The sequence below is a fragment of the Peromyscus eremicus genome, chromosome 1 (genome assembly GCF_949786415.1).
Source record: "Peromyscus eremicus chromosome 1, PerEre_H2_v1, whole genome shotgun sequence".
Classification (NCBI taxonomy): Eukaryota; Metazoa; Chordata; class Mammalia; order Rodentia; family Cricetidae; genus Peromyscus; species Peromyscus eremicus.
This window is the reverse complement of record NC_081416.1, coordinates 130,961,957-130,977,362: the sequence shown is the minus strand read 5'-3', so window position 1 is coordinate 130,977,362 and position 15,406 is coordinate 130,961,957. Positions and strand designations below refer to the sequence as shown.

Genomic DNA, 15,406 nt, shown 5'->3' with positions numbered 1-15,406 from the left:
CAAATAGACGAATTCATACACTAATCACACATGGCTATGAAACACATGGAGCCTCAATTTGCTGGTCTCATTCTCACACTGGGATAATAAAGATCTCTTGTAAAGACTAGTCACTTAGTTTTTTTGTTTGTTTGTTTGTTTGTTTTTAGGGAAGTAGGGGTGGGGAGGGCAGTGTTTTTTGCTCTTGGTGTTTTGTTTCATTTTTTTTTTTTTTTTAAGCAGGAAACATTTCTCCAAGTGTGTGGTTGCAGGTCTACTAGCTGGGGAAATAAAAATGTATTGGTTCTGCTTCTAGAGCCCCAACCCCCATCCTTCAGCTCAGCCTTGTAGGCCCAGGAAGCCTTGGGACAACACCCTTCTGTCATCTGACACTTCTGTCCGGGTCTACCAGAGCCTAGGCAGGTGGGCTGTGCACTCTGCCTTTAATTCCTTGCTGGGCCCTTCTCCTAGACCTCTGTGGCTGGAAATGAACTTGCTAGCCACTTAGCCCTCGGGACACTCCCTGGTCTACACCCAGGTCCATCTCCCACACAAAAGCCTGCTTTGCATCATTATGACTGCATAACACGTCTACATGATGTCAAAAGCCAGTCGGGCACCTGGTGGTCTTACAAGGCTTGTCATGTTTTTCCCCAGGCGAAGCACAGGCCCTTCTGTTCTGAACCCTCACTAGGGTTTCAGATGCATGGTCCCCAAACTGTAGCATGGCCCCCACAGGTAATGCTCAGACCTCTCTGCACCTCCATCGACCCTAAATGTTCAACCATGACCCAGGCCTCTTGCCTTCCAACAGACATAGTCATCATTCAGGCTCCATAGCAGTTAGCAGTACCAAGATGCAGACATCCTCAGCATCCTTCACACAGGTCTCCCCAGATCCCTCTGCTACGGACTGTATCTCTCGTTCTCTTGAACCTGACGTAACCCTGAGTAAACTTACTGCAGTGTAAGTGACTGGTGATGGAAGACACCATCAGGAAGACAGCCCTTGTCTTGGTTAGTGTTTCTGTTGTTATGAAAAGCACTCTGACCAAAAGCAGCTTGGGAAGGAAAGCCTTTACTTCATCTTGCAGTTCCAGGTCTGTCACTGAGGGAACTCAGACAAGACAGGAACCAGGAGGCAGGAGCTGAAGCAGAAGCCGTGGAGGAACACTGCTCACTGCCTTGCTCCTCATGGTTTGCTCAGCCTACCGTCTTATAGCACCCAGAGATGGCACCACCCATAGGAAGCTAGGCCCTCCCACCACAGTCATCAATGGAGAACATGGTGCCCCAGGTTGCTGATGGGCCAGTTTTCTCTATTGATGGTTCCTCTTCCCAGTTTGTGTCAAGTTGGCATAAACTAGCCAGCAGCGAGCTTATACTCAAAGAAATGGCTTAGCACTGTTCTCGGGACTCTTTCTAGGAGAAGTAGTGTGTTTGTGTCTTTCTCATCTGCAAGCACAGCCTTGTAGGCAAGTTGATGGGAATGTGGACCCTACTGCATGACATAGAAAAATGCCACAGACAGACAGCTTGTGGTTCACCACCCCAAATTCCTCCTGTAAACGGGTCCTCTGTAGAACAGAAAAGAACAGAACTCACCAATAACAGCGTGGTCGCCCCATACCCCAGCCAGGTCCCAGGAACCTGAGGCTGAGATGGACACCTTTAACTTTCACCTGCTTTGGTCTTCAGAAAGGAGCTGGTTAGTAGAGAAGCAGCCGCGGTCCCTCAGATGGCACAGTCAACAGTCCGTGGCTGCTCACTCCATCTCAGCAAGGCCTGCCTTTTCTCCTGGCTCCAGGTGCTGTTGTTTCATGACCAGAACTATGGAATCCATTACGAATACACCATACCAGTAAACCAGAGTGCTGAAAATCAGAGCGAGCCCGCCAAGCCACAGGATGCTCTGTTTCTCTGGACCCACAGTGGCTGGGAAGGGTGCAGTGTGCAGTGTGGAGGAGGTAAGGTGGGGAGTCGGGGAGCTGAGGGTGCTGCCTTGCTGAAGAAATACTGGATTCAGGGCCCTCTGCACCAACCAGTCCGCCCAGTGTAGAAATAGAGAATTTGTATTTCCACAGGAACTTAAGCCCTGAAAATCTCATTGGAGCATGTGACTAAGCCGTCAGAGCTCCCACAGGTTTGTTAGTGGGTCCACACTGCTCCTCGGCCTGGACTTGAAGTCTGGCAGTAGAGATTTGCCAGTCATATGACTGTGTGGTAGATACAAAAACGGAAGTGGCCTTGGGGATAATCACAATAAACTTCCAACTTGGTGGAACGACACCAGAAGAGGACCTCACCCATACCCAAGTCCCCTGTCCTCTCTGCCATGGTCACACTCTCCAGGGTACAAAGGAAAGAGTCCTTCAGGTCAGACAGAGCACACCCAGAGTGAGTCCTGACTCCGCATCTCTCTGCCCAGCCTCAGCAGACAACCTGCCCCCTCTGCCCACCCCTGCACTTTGTCACCCCGAAAGTGTGATGACTGCCCCACACTTTCTACTAGGAAGAGCCAAAGGGATTGTCACACTGCAAGGCCCTACCTTGGCAAAGGGGGCGTGTGTACTGGTGGGCATTCAGAAGGAGCGCTGGTAAGCTGCCCATGTTCCGTTAAAGAAGTCCCCAGCCATGCCAGCAACTGGGGTCCCTGAATCAGACATCAGAGTAGGGGAGGGCTTGTCGGGAAGAAGGTTTCAGTAAGGGCTGAGGGTGAGAGAAGGTAACAGGGGGAAATGACCAAAATTCAATATATACACATGCGAAACTATCAAAAAATAAAAGAAAGAAATGAAGGGTTTACCAAGGAGCTGCAGGAAAACCACTTGTAAGAAAGTAAAGAAGCGCCGGGCAGTGGTGGCGCACGCCTTTAATCCCAGCACTCGGGAGGCAGAGCCAGGCGGATCTCTGTGAGTTCGAGGCCAGCCTGGGCTACCAAGTGAGTTCCAGGAAAGGCGCAAAGCTACACAGAGAAACTCTGTCTCGAAAAACCAAAAAAAAAAAGAAAGAAAGAAAGAAAGAAAGTAAAGAAGCTGCCGACATGACTGTTCTGTGGTGTGGGAAGGTTTGATTGTCGGTGAGAGAGGGAAAATCTCCAGAGGCAGCTGGAAGAGTCTAGAACAGAGAGAGAAAGTAGACTGGACATGGCCAGCAGACTGGACATAGCCGGGGCTAGGGAAATGGGAAAGCTGCCCAGGAGCACGTGGCACTGAGGCATTGTCACACTGGGCAAATCAAGCCTGTAGGTCCATCACAGCAGCCACCCCGCTTCTCTCGAGAAGCAAGCCTGTAACGAAGTGGTGACCGCACTCTCCATGAAAGCTGACGTACAGGTGTAATTGGGACCAGATCTCCATAGACTTTAAATCTCAAGCATGCAGATCAAAAGATTAGCAATTTCTGATGGAAATGAAAGCCCCAAAGCAAAGCGTTGGCCTTAGAAACTCCCAGGCTCTCCAAGGACACACTGACCTGAAGGTCCCCCTGCTTTCTCAGATTGTTCTAGAATATTGCCCTGCTCCAAACAGCTCTGCTATGCCTTGAACACCCATTCCTAAGAGAAGAGCACCCCCTCTTTGACAACCGAAATGGCTCACTCACTGATCAGCAGGTGCAGCCAGGCACCCCTCCATAAGCATGAATGAATGGTTTTCTGGGTATGCGCATCCGTAACTTCTTAGCTCCCGCGGTTTGGCTTCCAGGAGAACGCAGGACCATCGTATCGTGCACCCGGATTGTTAACAAGACCACAACCCTGGTGAATGACAGTGACTGCCCGCCAGCAAGCCGCCCTGAGCCCCAGGTCCGAAGGTGCAACTCTCACCCATGCCAGTCCCGGTAAGTCGCTGGACTCTGTGGCTTGGACCACCAGCGTGTTGGATCACAGCATCTTGGATGAGGGGATGGCAGTCCACAGTGAACACCACGGAACTGGCCTGTGCCACGTTCCGGTGGTATGGTGAGTGATTTTTTGTTTGCTCAAAGCAGTCACGTTGCTTGACAACAGGGGCACGTTCTGAGAAGCCCCTGTTTAGACAAATGTAATGTTTGCTACACAGGTAGGCTGACTGCGTAGAAGTGTTACAGGTTATTGTTCCGAGGACATGAACAAAATAGAACAATAATTTAAGCATAAAATGATATCATCAGTAGACACGGAATGGGAGGGCTGGTGCTGTTCTAACACAAACTTCTCTTCATTGAACAATATTTTTCAATAGGAGTGCATTCTAAATAACAATAGCAATTCTAGCAGAGTAAGTACATGAACCAGTAACTTATTCTCACTTTTTATCATTGACAGTAATGTGTACTGTACTATGTGTTGGGGCTGGAGAGATGGATCAGTGGGTAAAGTGCGATCATGAGGACCTGAGTTTGGGTCCTCAGCACCCATGTAAAAGATGGGAACATCTGTGTGTATGTCTGTAACCCCAGAACTGGAGGGATGTGTGGAGACAGGCAGATACCCAAGGCTTGCTGGAACCAGTCTACCAGTTAGTGAGCTCTAGGTTCATCCAGAGACACTGTCTCAAAATAAAATACAATAAAGTGATAGAGGGAAACGCCCAACACTGACCTCTGACCTCCTCATGAGCATACATAGGCAATATAAGACATGCATATTTGCACACACTCGCATATCCCAGCCCTCTCCAGTAATAATAAACGTGACAGCCCAGTAGGGTTGCTTCCATGAGCATTGCCACAAGCATGATGCATTGCACTGTGACATGGTGGAGGTGATGGGAATTTTTCAACTCCATTGTAATCTTATGGCACGGTCTGTTACCAACTGAAGCACCACAACATGGCGCCATTCTGACCTTCTATCTTCTAAGCCAGAACACTAATGGAAATATACTGTCCCAGCTGGAGGGCAGCTTACAGGTCGTGACTGACATCTCGCAGAGAAAACGTTGCCGTGGGCACACACTTTTGACTGGCACCCACTGGCTCCCCTAAATCGCTTGTCTGGAAGAAGAGGAAATATGTGATAGAATTTTAGTGTCTAAGAATAAAGTGTCCACAGAGGCTAATGGCTGTGGTTGACCTGTCTGTCTCTGTGAGTGTTTGTTGTGTGGAAGCTGTCTGTGCTTCTCTGTCAGACCCAGCTGAAACATGACATGGCCGTGCTGCCCATGTGCTCTGGCGTATAATCTGGAGTTCTGGACTGGGATGAACTGTGCCAAGAGCGTGCTTTCTGCCCTCATTGAGTGACTAGTTTTTTTCTTTGTGGCCCTGCCCATCATGTCAAGGCATATTTACCTTTGCTGACTAGGCTTTGCTTTTTGATGTGGAGTCTTTGGGGTCTTTTAAGCATGGCGTGTACCCCTGGCCTGATTCAGGAGTCTCATAACATGTTTGGCTTTTGTACCAACCCTCTTTGCTTATACTGTTTTTATTTTTTAATTGTGTGTGTGTGTGTGTGTGTGTGTGTGTGTGTGTGTATGTGCGCATGCGTGCATGCGCGTGCGTGCGTGCGTGCGTGCGTGTGTGTGTGTGTGTGTGTGTGTGTGGTGTGTGTGTGTGTACACATACTCCATGGCACATGTGTGGAGGTCAAAGGGCACCTTTCAGGCATTGATGATCTCTTTTCACCACGTGGGCCCCGGGTATCTAATTCAGGTTGTCTGGGTTGGCCCAGGCACCCTAACTTGCTAAGCCATCATTACATCATCACAGCCTTTGTTAAACTTTTAGCATGTGCTTAAGAGAAGATGGGAAGGAAAAGCAAGCAGGTGGTGTTCCTTATGTTGATTTGGCGAGCTCCTCCAAAATTAAGAATGAAAGTCTTCTTTCATGCTAAAGGCTTTAAGGGAGGACTCATCAGAAAGTCTGCATGTGGTTAGTTTTGAATGTCAACTTGCCACAACCTAGAATCACTAAGAAAAGATCTTCAATTGAGAAATTACTTAGATCAGGTTGGCCCATGGGCATGTCTGGGGGTGGGGGAGCGTTGTCTTGATTATTAATGGAGATAGGAAGACCCACCTTGGATGTGGGCAGCCCCATTTCATGGACTGGATCCTGAACTATTAAAGAATGAGAAAGAAAAAAAAAACTAGGAGAGCCAAGCATCCTGGGAGCATTCACCTCTCTCTGCATTTGACCATGGGTGTGAGGTGACTAGCTGCTTGAGTTCCCAGGGACCTGGAACTGTGAGCCACAATAAATCCCTCAAGTTGTGTATTGTGAGGACTGGTAGCCATACTTCAAGCCAATCCTCCAGTCCCTTGCTCAGTTATGGGGCCAAAGAAGGAAGATCTGACAACTGTAAAAACTCAGTGATCAGACAGGTGTCAGTCTCTCTTCCTGAAACCGAGGATGGTCTATCTACCCCTAGAAGAAGGAGCAGAAAATGGGGGAAGAGCTCATTCATGACAGAGAGGTCAGGAGAGGCTCAAGGGGATTTAAAAAAAAAAACAAAAAACCAACCCTAGGGATGCCTTCATGGATCTTATTTTCTAATTAGTGTTTACAAACTACTTTAACATCAAAATTTTTGAATTATGTTCAGAAAACAAATAAAATAAAATAAGAACGTGTGCTCCCCTTCCCCCACAGCAGGCCCATGGCTCCTCTGTAGAACAGTAAGGAATAGGATTTAAAAGCTGCTGCTTAAAGGGTTTGCATCCTGTAATGATGGGGCCACAAATAATGGCAAAGAACTCTGGAGAAAATACAAAAAACAGCTATTTGAAAGCTAGACTGCAGCCAGAAGTTGGGGTGGAGGATTTGCAGAGGAGACCAGAGTAGGTGCGTGTGGAGTTTCCATTTGTGACTGTTTGTCACTGCATGGACACTCTTAGTTACCTTTGACTGCTGTGACAAAGCATCCCATGGGAACAGCTTCAGTGAGGACAGGTGGCTTGCAGCTCATGGCCTCCGAGGGTTTGCAGGTGCTGTAGCTAACATAGGAAACACGGCATTGCAACTCAGCTCATGGTAACGGCTGGGATGTGTGGTGATGCCGTCTGTGGGGCTATGCAGAGCAGGTAGCCACAGAGTGCTGGAACCAGGGACCAGGCTAAGCTCCAGCTTCTAAAGGTTCCATAGCCTCCCGCTGTAACACCACCAGCTAGGAAACAAGCAATCAAAACGTGAACTTATGAGGGAGGTCTCAGATTCAGACCTTAACAGAGGCCCAGCCAGAACAGCGATGGACTGTGGCTGAGCCCCCACACATGCTCAGGGTGACCACAGCAGCTGGAAGGAGAGAGGCAGAGGGGGCCCTCAGATTCCACAGATGTATTTGGCCCCGTTCCTAAGATAAGACACAGACAGGACAGATTTCATCTAGTAGAGCTAAGGGCGGAACTACTGTCGAAGCTGCTGCCCATTGTAACGACCTGTGCTTCGGGTAGTATCACAGTCAGGTGTGCTGCCTGCTAAGCCGGAAGTTCAGGATTCTACCATGATGCTCTAGGGGTGTACCATTCAGTGTGATAGCCAGTAGCTGATCCAAGGTGAAATCTGCTGTGCACATAAAATATGTGAATAAAAATGGCAGATTTCAAAGGGAATGAAGTTAGAAATAGCAATGATTCAAGATTGCAAAGTTTTTAAGATAATTTAATAATATGAAATGAGAGTGTGTAGACTATAATCACCTGGAATAACTATTTTAAATATGTTGGGGGAAAGTATGTTGTATATTTTGTCATTATTATTTAAATATTTATTTCTTACTAAGCAGAGCATGTATGTCTTTATGCATGTGTGGAGGTGAGAAAACCATGTTGGGGAGTTGGCTCTCTCCTTGCACCCTGGGTTCCAGGAATGGAACTTACATTCTCAGGTTGGAATGGCAAGCACTTTTACCTGCCTGGCCATTTCACTGACCCTGTTGTTTTCTAGTTTGGAGGTGTTTGTGTTGTGATGCTGGGGACCAAGCCTAGGTAGGGTCTCACATTTGCCCGTTCATGCTCTACCCCTGAACTACAGCTCCAGCCGTAGAACACACTCTTGAAATGAAATAGCCATGTTTCTTTTCACTGTTCCCATGGCTCCTGGAAAATGCAAATGACATGTATGGCTTATGTGTATGGGACAGCACTGAGGCTGGCCAGTGAGTGCCTCATTGACAATGTTCAGGATATGATTGGAAATTAGTAGTCATACAGAGAAACAGGCCCGGAATAGAGGCAGAAGAAAAGACTTGATTCCAAGAGGACACAGGTTAGAATTAAAAGAAGAGGATTTTTTTTTTTTATTCTTTAGCTTTCTTTCTAATGTTTTCCACAACATAAAGGTAAATAAAATCTAACAAAGTGAATGTGCACAGGAACCTGGTTTCCTGACTCTGGCCCTCTACACTATGTTTTTAATATAATATTTTTATTAATTTTTCAAAAATGTTCAGGTTGGGCAGTGGTGGCACATTCTTTTAATCCTAGCATTTGTGAGTTTGAGGCCAATCTGGTCTACAAAGTGAGTTCCAGGACAGCCAGAGCTGTTATACAGGGAAAACCTGTCTCAAGAAAAAAAATCATACATGTACACAATGCATTTTGATAATATTCACCCCCTACTTTTCCCTCTAACTCCATCCAGATGTACCCCCTACCCTCCATCCCTCCCAATATTATATCCCCCCTTTTTTTTTGTAATATCCCACTAGTTCCAATTTGTCTTGCTGACATACTCATGGAGCATGGTCAACCTTCCAGAAACTCTCCATCCCCCAGAGTCCATTGGTTGCCTATAGCCCCTCTGTTTGGGTAGGGGCTCACAGGCCCCTCCTGGCTCCAGGCTCAAATGTTTACTTATGCAGACAGCCATAGCGGCTGTTCATTCATGAGGCAGCAATCCTGTCATGTCTAAGAGACACTGCTTCTTCTGTTTCTCCCCAATCTCTGGCTCCTACCTCTTTCTACCCCCTCTTACATGATGGTTCCTGAGCCTTGGTGGAAGGAGTGTGATGTAGATGCCCCTTTGTGGCTGAGCGGGACACCCTCTCTGCTGAACTTAGGCCACAATAGTTTGCTAGCCTTGCTGCCCATCACCACCTACTCTGATCACTGAGGTACTGGACCCTCACTCACAAAGAGCCCGTGCTCTGAAGGTCCTGTCTCAGGATGGAGATACAATGGAGGACACATTATTACACTGGATGATTTTTTCTTGCCTGCTTGACCATCCCCTGAGCATCTACCACAGCCATGATCATATTCTGTACCTTCTGCAACATCCCGTCTTTCTGGTCACCAACCCTCCTCCTGTTCACCAGGTACCTTCTCAGTGCCTGGCTATTTAGAGAGGAAAGACAGTCTTGTACACCTGTGACTTCATGGATAGGTGTTTTCTCCCTCCCACTACTCTTTTTTTTTAAATCCCACCCTCTTCCAGTCAAATAAAGCCAGCATAAAGAATGAGAGGAATTTCCACAAATGGAAGAGAAAATGAAATTGAGGCAAGATAATCCAACACCTGGAATTTTCTGGAGGGATTGCACAGGACATATTGGCTGGCTGTTCTAGGCTGACTTTGTTTGTGAGTTTGTTTATTCTTGGACCATCTGACCCTTTAATGTTGCTTAAGATAAGCACATGAGCCAGGCGGTGGTGGCACACGCCTTTAATCCCAGCACTCGGGAGGTAGAGGCAGGTGGATCTCTGTGAGTTTGAGGCCAGCCCGGTCTACAGGGCTAGTTCTAGGACAGCCAAGACTACACAGAGAAACCCTATCTCAAAAAAAAAAAAAAAAAAATAGGCACATGAAAATGAATTGCCACAAGTCTGTGGATATTACTTACTGTTTAGCACAAGAAATGTGTCTGATAATAGAATTTGAAAGTCTTGCAAATCCTAGCAAGATATATATGCATGCACAACTATATATATATATACTTGCACATACATACTATATGTAAATGTGTGTATAGCATGCATCTATTTTAGACATGTAATATACACATTTGAACAGTAACATTTGAACTATTGCAGAGCATGGTCTGTAGTTATGTGGACTCAAGCTACTTAAGTGAAAAGTGGAGAGCCTGGTCTCAAAAATTTAGGACTAGAAAAAGAAAGAGATCTGACACACAGGTAAAAGCTGCCTTGTGTTTGGCAGGTGGGACTTGGAGCTCTGTAGGGCCTAGAGAACCAATGTCTGTTGGGATGGAGTGGGCATAACTGGAGGGTAGAGCCAATGACCCAGAAGGATAGCCTAAGAACTAACGGTGTGAGCTTTATTAATGAAGCTGAAATGAACCGCTGCTGAGCCTGGCGCAGGGAAGAACCTTTCTGTTATTATTACTCTTTGACCTTTAAAACAACATAGGTGTTCGTCTTTTTCCCCTTACATCTCCCTTTTTCTCCCTCTCTCTTAATTTTCTTCGGCCTTCTTTTTCCACTGGGTTCCCAACAGTTTCCTTTGCCTTCCCAACTGCACACCATTAGCACCTCTTTATTCTGAGTCTGTGCCTGGCTCTGTGGATGTCTCTCCCAGCCCCTGCCGTACAGCATCTAGAATCTGACACAGGATAGCTGGCCCCTCTCCAGAATCTTGCACACCAACACAAATATCAGCAAACCTGGCCCCACCATTGGCAGGCGAGGCAGAAAGCTCAAATTGGATCAGCTGTTACAAATGTGGCCAGCAGACCTCGCCTTGCTGACCACAGTCTGCGGGAAGAGAGCCTTGTCATTGGCATCAAAAGAGTGATTCTGTATGCCAGCCCTAGAGACCCAGCCACAGACTCCACTTGGAGCCCAGAACTCATGCATTACCAGATTTAACATTTTTGCAGCCTTTTAGAGCTTATTAGCCACTTGAAAAGCTATTCCAAGTTATTAGATATTTCCCTATAGCATTTATGATTTGAACCTCTTCCCAGGCAGTACATGGTGTACTGTACATTGAACTAGGGTGATTCAGAAAAGAACATTTACTTGCAATTGGATTGAATAGTCATCTGCAGAGAAGGGTATTTGGTTTTTAAATTTGTGTTCCTTCTTCAATTACCTTCAACCGGGCTAGCCTTGTTTTTGGTTAAAACTGAATAGAATACCACAGTTTCTTATTAAAGTGTGTTCTGTGGTGTGCATGTACATGCAAACAGAAAGGGGGTTGGAAGACCATGACTTCAGAAGGAAACTTGAAATGTGTGTACCTTAAGCCACAGATGTGATTTGAAAGAGATGCTGCTGTTAATCCACTTCTTTCTCCTGTGAAACCTCAGAGAATTTTCCTGCTTTCTCCTGAAGTCAAAACAGTGAATGTAGTTGTGGGAACATTGGCGTACACTAGGCCTTGGTAATGTGTGAGCGATGAGGATGAATCTCCATGAGCCAGATGCCAGAACATTTTTCAGACACTACCCAGAGTCCAGGGCCTCACTTACCTTCCAACTAAATGGTAGAACTTTGAAACCTTGCCTTGTTTACCGGAATTAGGGAAGCACAAGACAGAGGAAGAAAAGGCGACTTCAGAGCTGCTTTGATTGGTTGGGTGTCCCTCCCTTCCATTATTACAGACAACGAGCGAATTCCCAGACACCAGCTTCAGAGGTAACGGGTTCCTCCAGTTAGGAAATGATTGCCATATAAACTCCGCAGCATAGCAAAGAGGCCCTTCTTTCTCCCTGCCTTATCCGAATAATAACATGAAGCACTTGCTATTCCCTTTTAACATTTCCGTAATGATTTCAGGAAAGGAAAATGCTGGGCATCGTGAAGTGCAGTCTTAGGTATTCCTCCAAACAGACAGCTGAGAACGGTCGCTTGCTGGCCCCTGACTTACATGGCTACTTCACCCGCTGAGATACGGGGAGACCTGGCCCTCAGCGAGAGCCCAGGTTCTAAAGGCGCTACCCCATACAAAGAAGAGCATGTTACTGGCTTTCCAGTCCTTTGTTACAAAGTGGCCCATCGGAAGTGAAAGGGGAAGGTATGTTCTCCAGGTTCCAGGAGAAACACCAGACTTTGTAGAATAAATGCTCTGTGATTGGGGGTGACAATGGAAGGCTCTCCAACTGGCAGAATTGTGGGAGAAGTTAAACACACACACATACACACACACACACACACACACACACACACACACACACACACACACCTCCTGATGGGCATGGTGACCAAATCCCAGAACAGTCCGTTTCTCATGGGATCGAATGAGTTTTCTTAAGTTCAGTACTGGCCAACTGTCTTAACGCAACAGTCTACAGACATGAAATAATCATTCTTTTCTCCTTGAAAATGCATATTTATATAGACATGCAATGAAAATCAAGGTATCGTGCAAGCAGAAGTCATACAGGTTTCTTTTCCTCTTGCTATGATAAAATACTCAGAAAAAAAAGCAGTTTAAAGGAAGCAGCTTTATTCTGACTCACAGTTCAAAGATACAGTCTGTCGGGGTGGGAAAGTCAATGCCATAGCAGCCAGTGTCCACACTGTCACCAGCAGACAGCAGTGCAGGCCAGGATTCATTCAGGATCCCCCGCCCAGGGAATGGTTCCACTCCCAATGAAGATGGGTTTTTCCACACCAGTTAACAAAATCAAGATAACCCCTCACAGACATTATCAGGAGATGACCTTAATTTAGATAGTCTCTCACAGGTGTGCCCAAAGGCATGCCTCCTGGGTGATTCCAGATTGTGTCAAGTTGACAGTTAACCCTGTCACAGAAAGTGTGGATACTACACTAATATCAAACTTATAGACTTTTAAAAACATGTAAAGTTGGGGAACGAAGCTCAGTGGTGGAGCACTTACCTAGCATGTGCAAAGTCATGAGTTTAATCCCTAGGGTTAAAAAAAATGTTAGTAGTGGTGGAACCGCTTTGTAGTGATAACGGGAGTATCTGTCGAGAAGATGTAACAGTTACAAAACGTGTGCACATAGCCACAACACCCTAGAGAACACGTGGCGGAAATGGAGGGAGAGGTGGAATTTAAGAGTACTAAAGGAGTCTTCTACACCCAGTTCCAAGAGAGGATTTGAAAAACTAGGTAAACATAAGAAAGGAAGCAGAAGATGTGAACAGTCCTATAAACCAACAAGACTTAGATCTCTAGAGAAGAATCCAGTGTCAGAACAGAGAACACAGTGTATTCTTGGACCGCAGTGGAATGAAATTAGAAATCAGTAAGAGAAAGAAACTTAGAGAATTCACAAATATGGAGAAATGAAACTTTAATTTTGAGATGAAGAGTCCATAAGGAAATTCTTAGCTTAAGGATTTTACATTTTTAAGATTTGTGTTTATATTTATTCTATTTAACGTATGTGGGTATTTTGCCTGCATGTATATTGGTGCAACCAGCAGGGTACGCCTGCTGCCCTTGGAGGCAAAAGGAGGATGTTGGATCCCCTGGAAGTTAAAGATGTCTGTGAGCCACCATGTGAGTGCTGGGAATTAAACCCAGGTCCTCTGGAAGAATAACCAGTGCTCTTAACCACTGAGACGATGTTTACATTTTAAAAAAAATAGAATGGTAAAACACCAATGCACATAAAAAAATAAAAACAAATAAATTTTGGGGCTGGAGAGATGACTCAGTGGTTAAGAGCACTGGCTATTCCTCTAGAGGTCCTGAGTTCAATTCCCAGCAACCATATGGTAGCTCACAACCTTCTATAATGAGTTCTGGCGCCCCCTTCTGGCCTGCAGTCATAAATGCAGGCAGAACACTGTATACATAATAAATAAATCTAAAACAAATTAGAAAGGGACGGTAGAGATGCTTCAGCGATGACAAATACATTTTGCAAAGAACCAGTGTTGAGTCCCCAGCACCCAGGTCAGACGGCTCACCACTGTAACGCCAGCTTCAAGGATTCAGTGCCCTCTTCCAGCCTCTGAAGGTACTGCACTCACACACGCACAAACCCACATGCACTCACATGTGCAAAAATAAAAATAATTGGTTTTTTTTAAGATTAAAAATCAGCAGCTTGGAAAAAGCAACAAAATCCAAAACCAGCAGAAGGAAGGAACTAAAAACATGACAGCAGACATTAATGAAATGGGGAGTAGAGGCGAACAGCAAAACTAGACATTGATTAGATGAGCAAGTCAACAGAACTGATAAACCTTTAGCTATGCTGGTCAAGGGAAAAAGGACTCAAGATGCTAAATTTTGGAAGAAGGGGCATTATTTTTATCTTAAAGAAACTAAAGTGAGGGTGATAAATGCCGTGAAGAGTTGCATGCCATAAATTATATAACTTCCATAAAATACATACACTTCTAGAAGGACACAAACTGCCAAGCAGAATAACACAGCAAAAAACCAAAAACTACAAACACAATAACCACAAAAGCTCCCACATCGTCAGCCATCATGCTAACCACAAAAGATGGAGAGGTTTTCCTGGAGTAAATAAACGCATGGTACATCTGCTCTTGTCATCAGTGTGTAGCATTGTCCTGGAGACTCTGGCCGGGTCATCTCCGCGAGAAAATGGAACAAAGAGACTCATGTTGAGAGGAAAGGGGCAGGACTCTGTGTGTGCAAACGACATGATCTTGTAATCAGAAGTTCCTAAAGAATCTACTAAGGAAACTGAATTCATCTCAGGGAGTTGTAAGATAAGAGATGATGAGCAAAATCAGTGAGATTTCTGTGCATTGCAAATGAAGAAACTGCAAATGAAGTGAAGAAAGCAGTTTTAGTTACCAGATGTTCTGGGTTGAGTGTGGCTTGTCCATCACAGGCTTCCTTATTTGAGAACTTGGTTCCAGCTGGTGGCACTGTTTTGGGGAGGTGATGAAGTCGTTGAAATCTGTGGCCTCGCTAGCACAAGTGGGCTGCTAGGAGCAGATCTGAAAGGCTCCATCTACTTCTGTTTCTGGCTAGAATACCCCGTTGCCAGATCCACCAGATGTGACTAAGCCACGTCACTCCAGCTGTGTGCATCCCTACCATAGTGGGCTATACCCTGCGAACTATGGGCCCAAACAAACGTCTTCCTCTCTTAAGTTGCTTCTGTACTCGGTCACCGTGGCAAGAAAAGGGGCTAACACTTCTAAACACCAAGAAGAATAAAACACTCAACAATAATTCCAAAACTCATAACCTGGAAACTACTAGACCTTACCACATGGAAAGACATCTCACTTTCACGAACTGGAATGTTTCAAGGAAGTGATACTCCACAATTGTTTCCCCATGCAATTTCTGTCAAAATTCCATCTGTCTTCATTGCACAAGTGGGCAAACTGATCCTAAAATTCGTGTGGAATTGAAAAGGGCTCAGTACAGCCAGAACCATCTTAAAGGGAATAATGAACCTGGAAGTTTTATGCCTCCCAGTTTCAAATCTTAGTGTGAAATTAACACCGTGTGGTAGCATCACTACAGTGGATGCACAGAGCAGCAGAGGGAATTGAGAGTCTAGAAAACAAATCCTTACATTTACTCGCGGTTGATTTTCAGCAAGGGTTCCAAGAATGTTTGACGGGGAATCTATTT

The 15,406-nt window shown here is 45.7% G+C and overlaps 1 protein-coding gene and 1 long non-coding RNA gene across 3 annotated transcripts in view; one reads left to right on the top strand and one right to left on the bottom strand.

Moving 5' to 3' along the window:
* The window catches only part of Adamts17 (ADAM metallopeptidase with thrombospondin type 1 motif 17), a 321,166-nt gene that overhangs the window by 247,718 nt on the left and 58,042 nt on the right, over positions 1 to 15,406 (top strand). Inside the window, 2 exon segments of the mRNA XM_059273139.1 lie at positions 1,787 to 1,946; positions 3,684 to 3,819. Of these exon segments, the coding sequence (XP_059129122.1) occupies positions 1,787 to 1,946; positions 3,684 to 3,819 (296 nt within the window).
* LOC131919089 (uncharacterized) overlaps positions 1 to 15,406 on the bottom strand; it is a 28,931-nt gene that overhangs the window by 12,601 nt on the left and 924 nt on the right. Inside the window, exon 1 of one of the 2 annotated variants that reach the window (XR_009381159.1) lies at positions 6,799 to 7,059. The exons of the other annotated variant lie outside the window; for it this stretch is intronic. This is a non-coding gene — a long non-coding RNA (uncharacterized LOC131919089). Of the gene's footprint in view, positions 1 to 6,798; positions 7,060 to 15,406 lie in introns of those variants that run through there. 2 annotated transcript variants of the gene reach the window in all.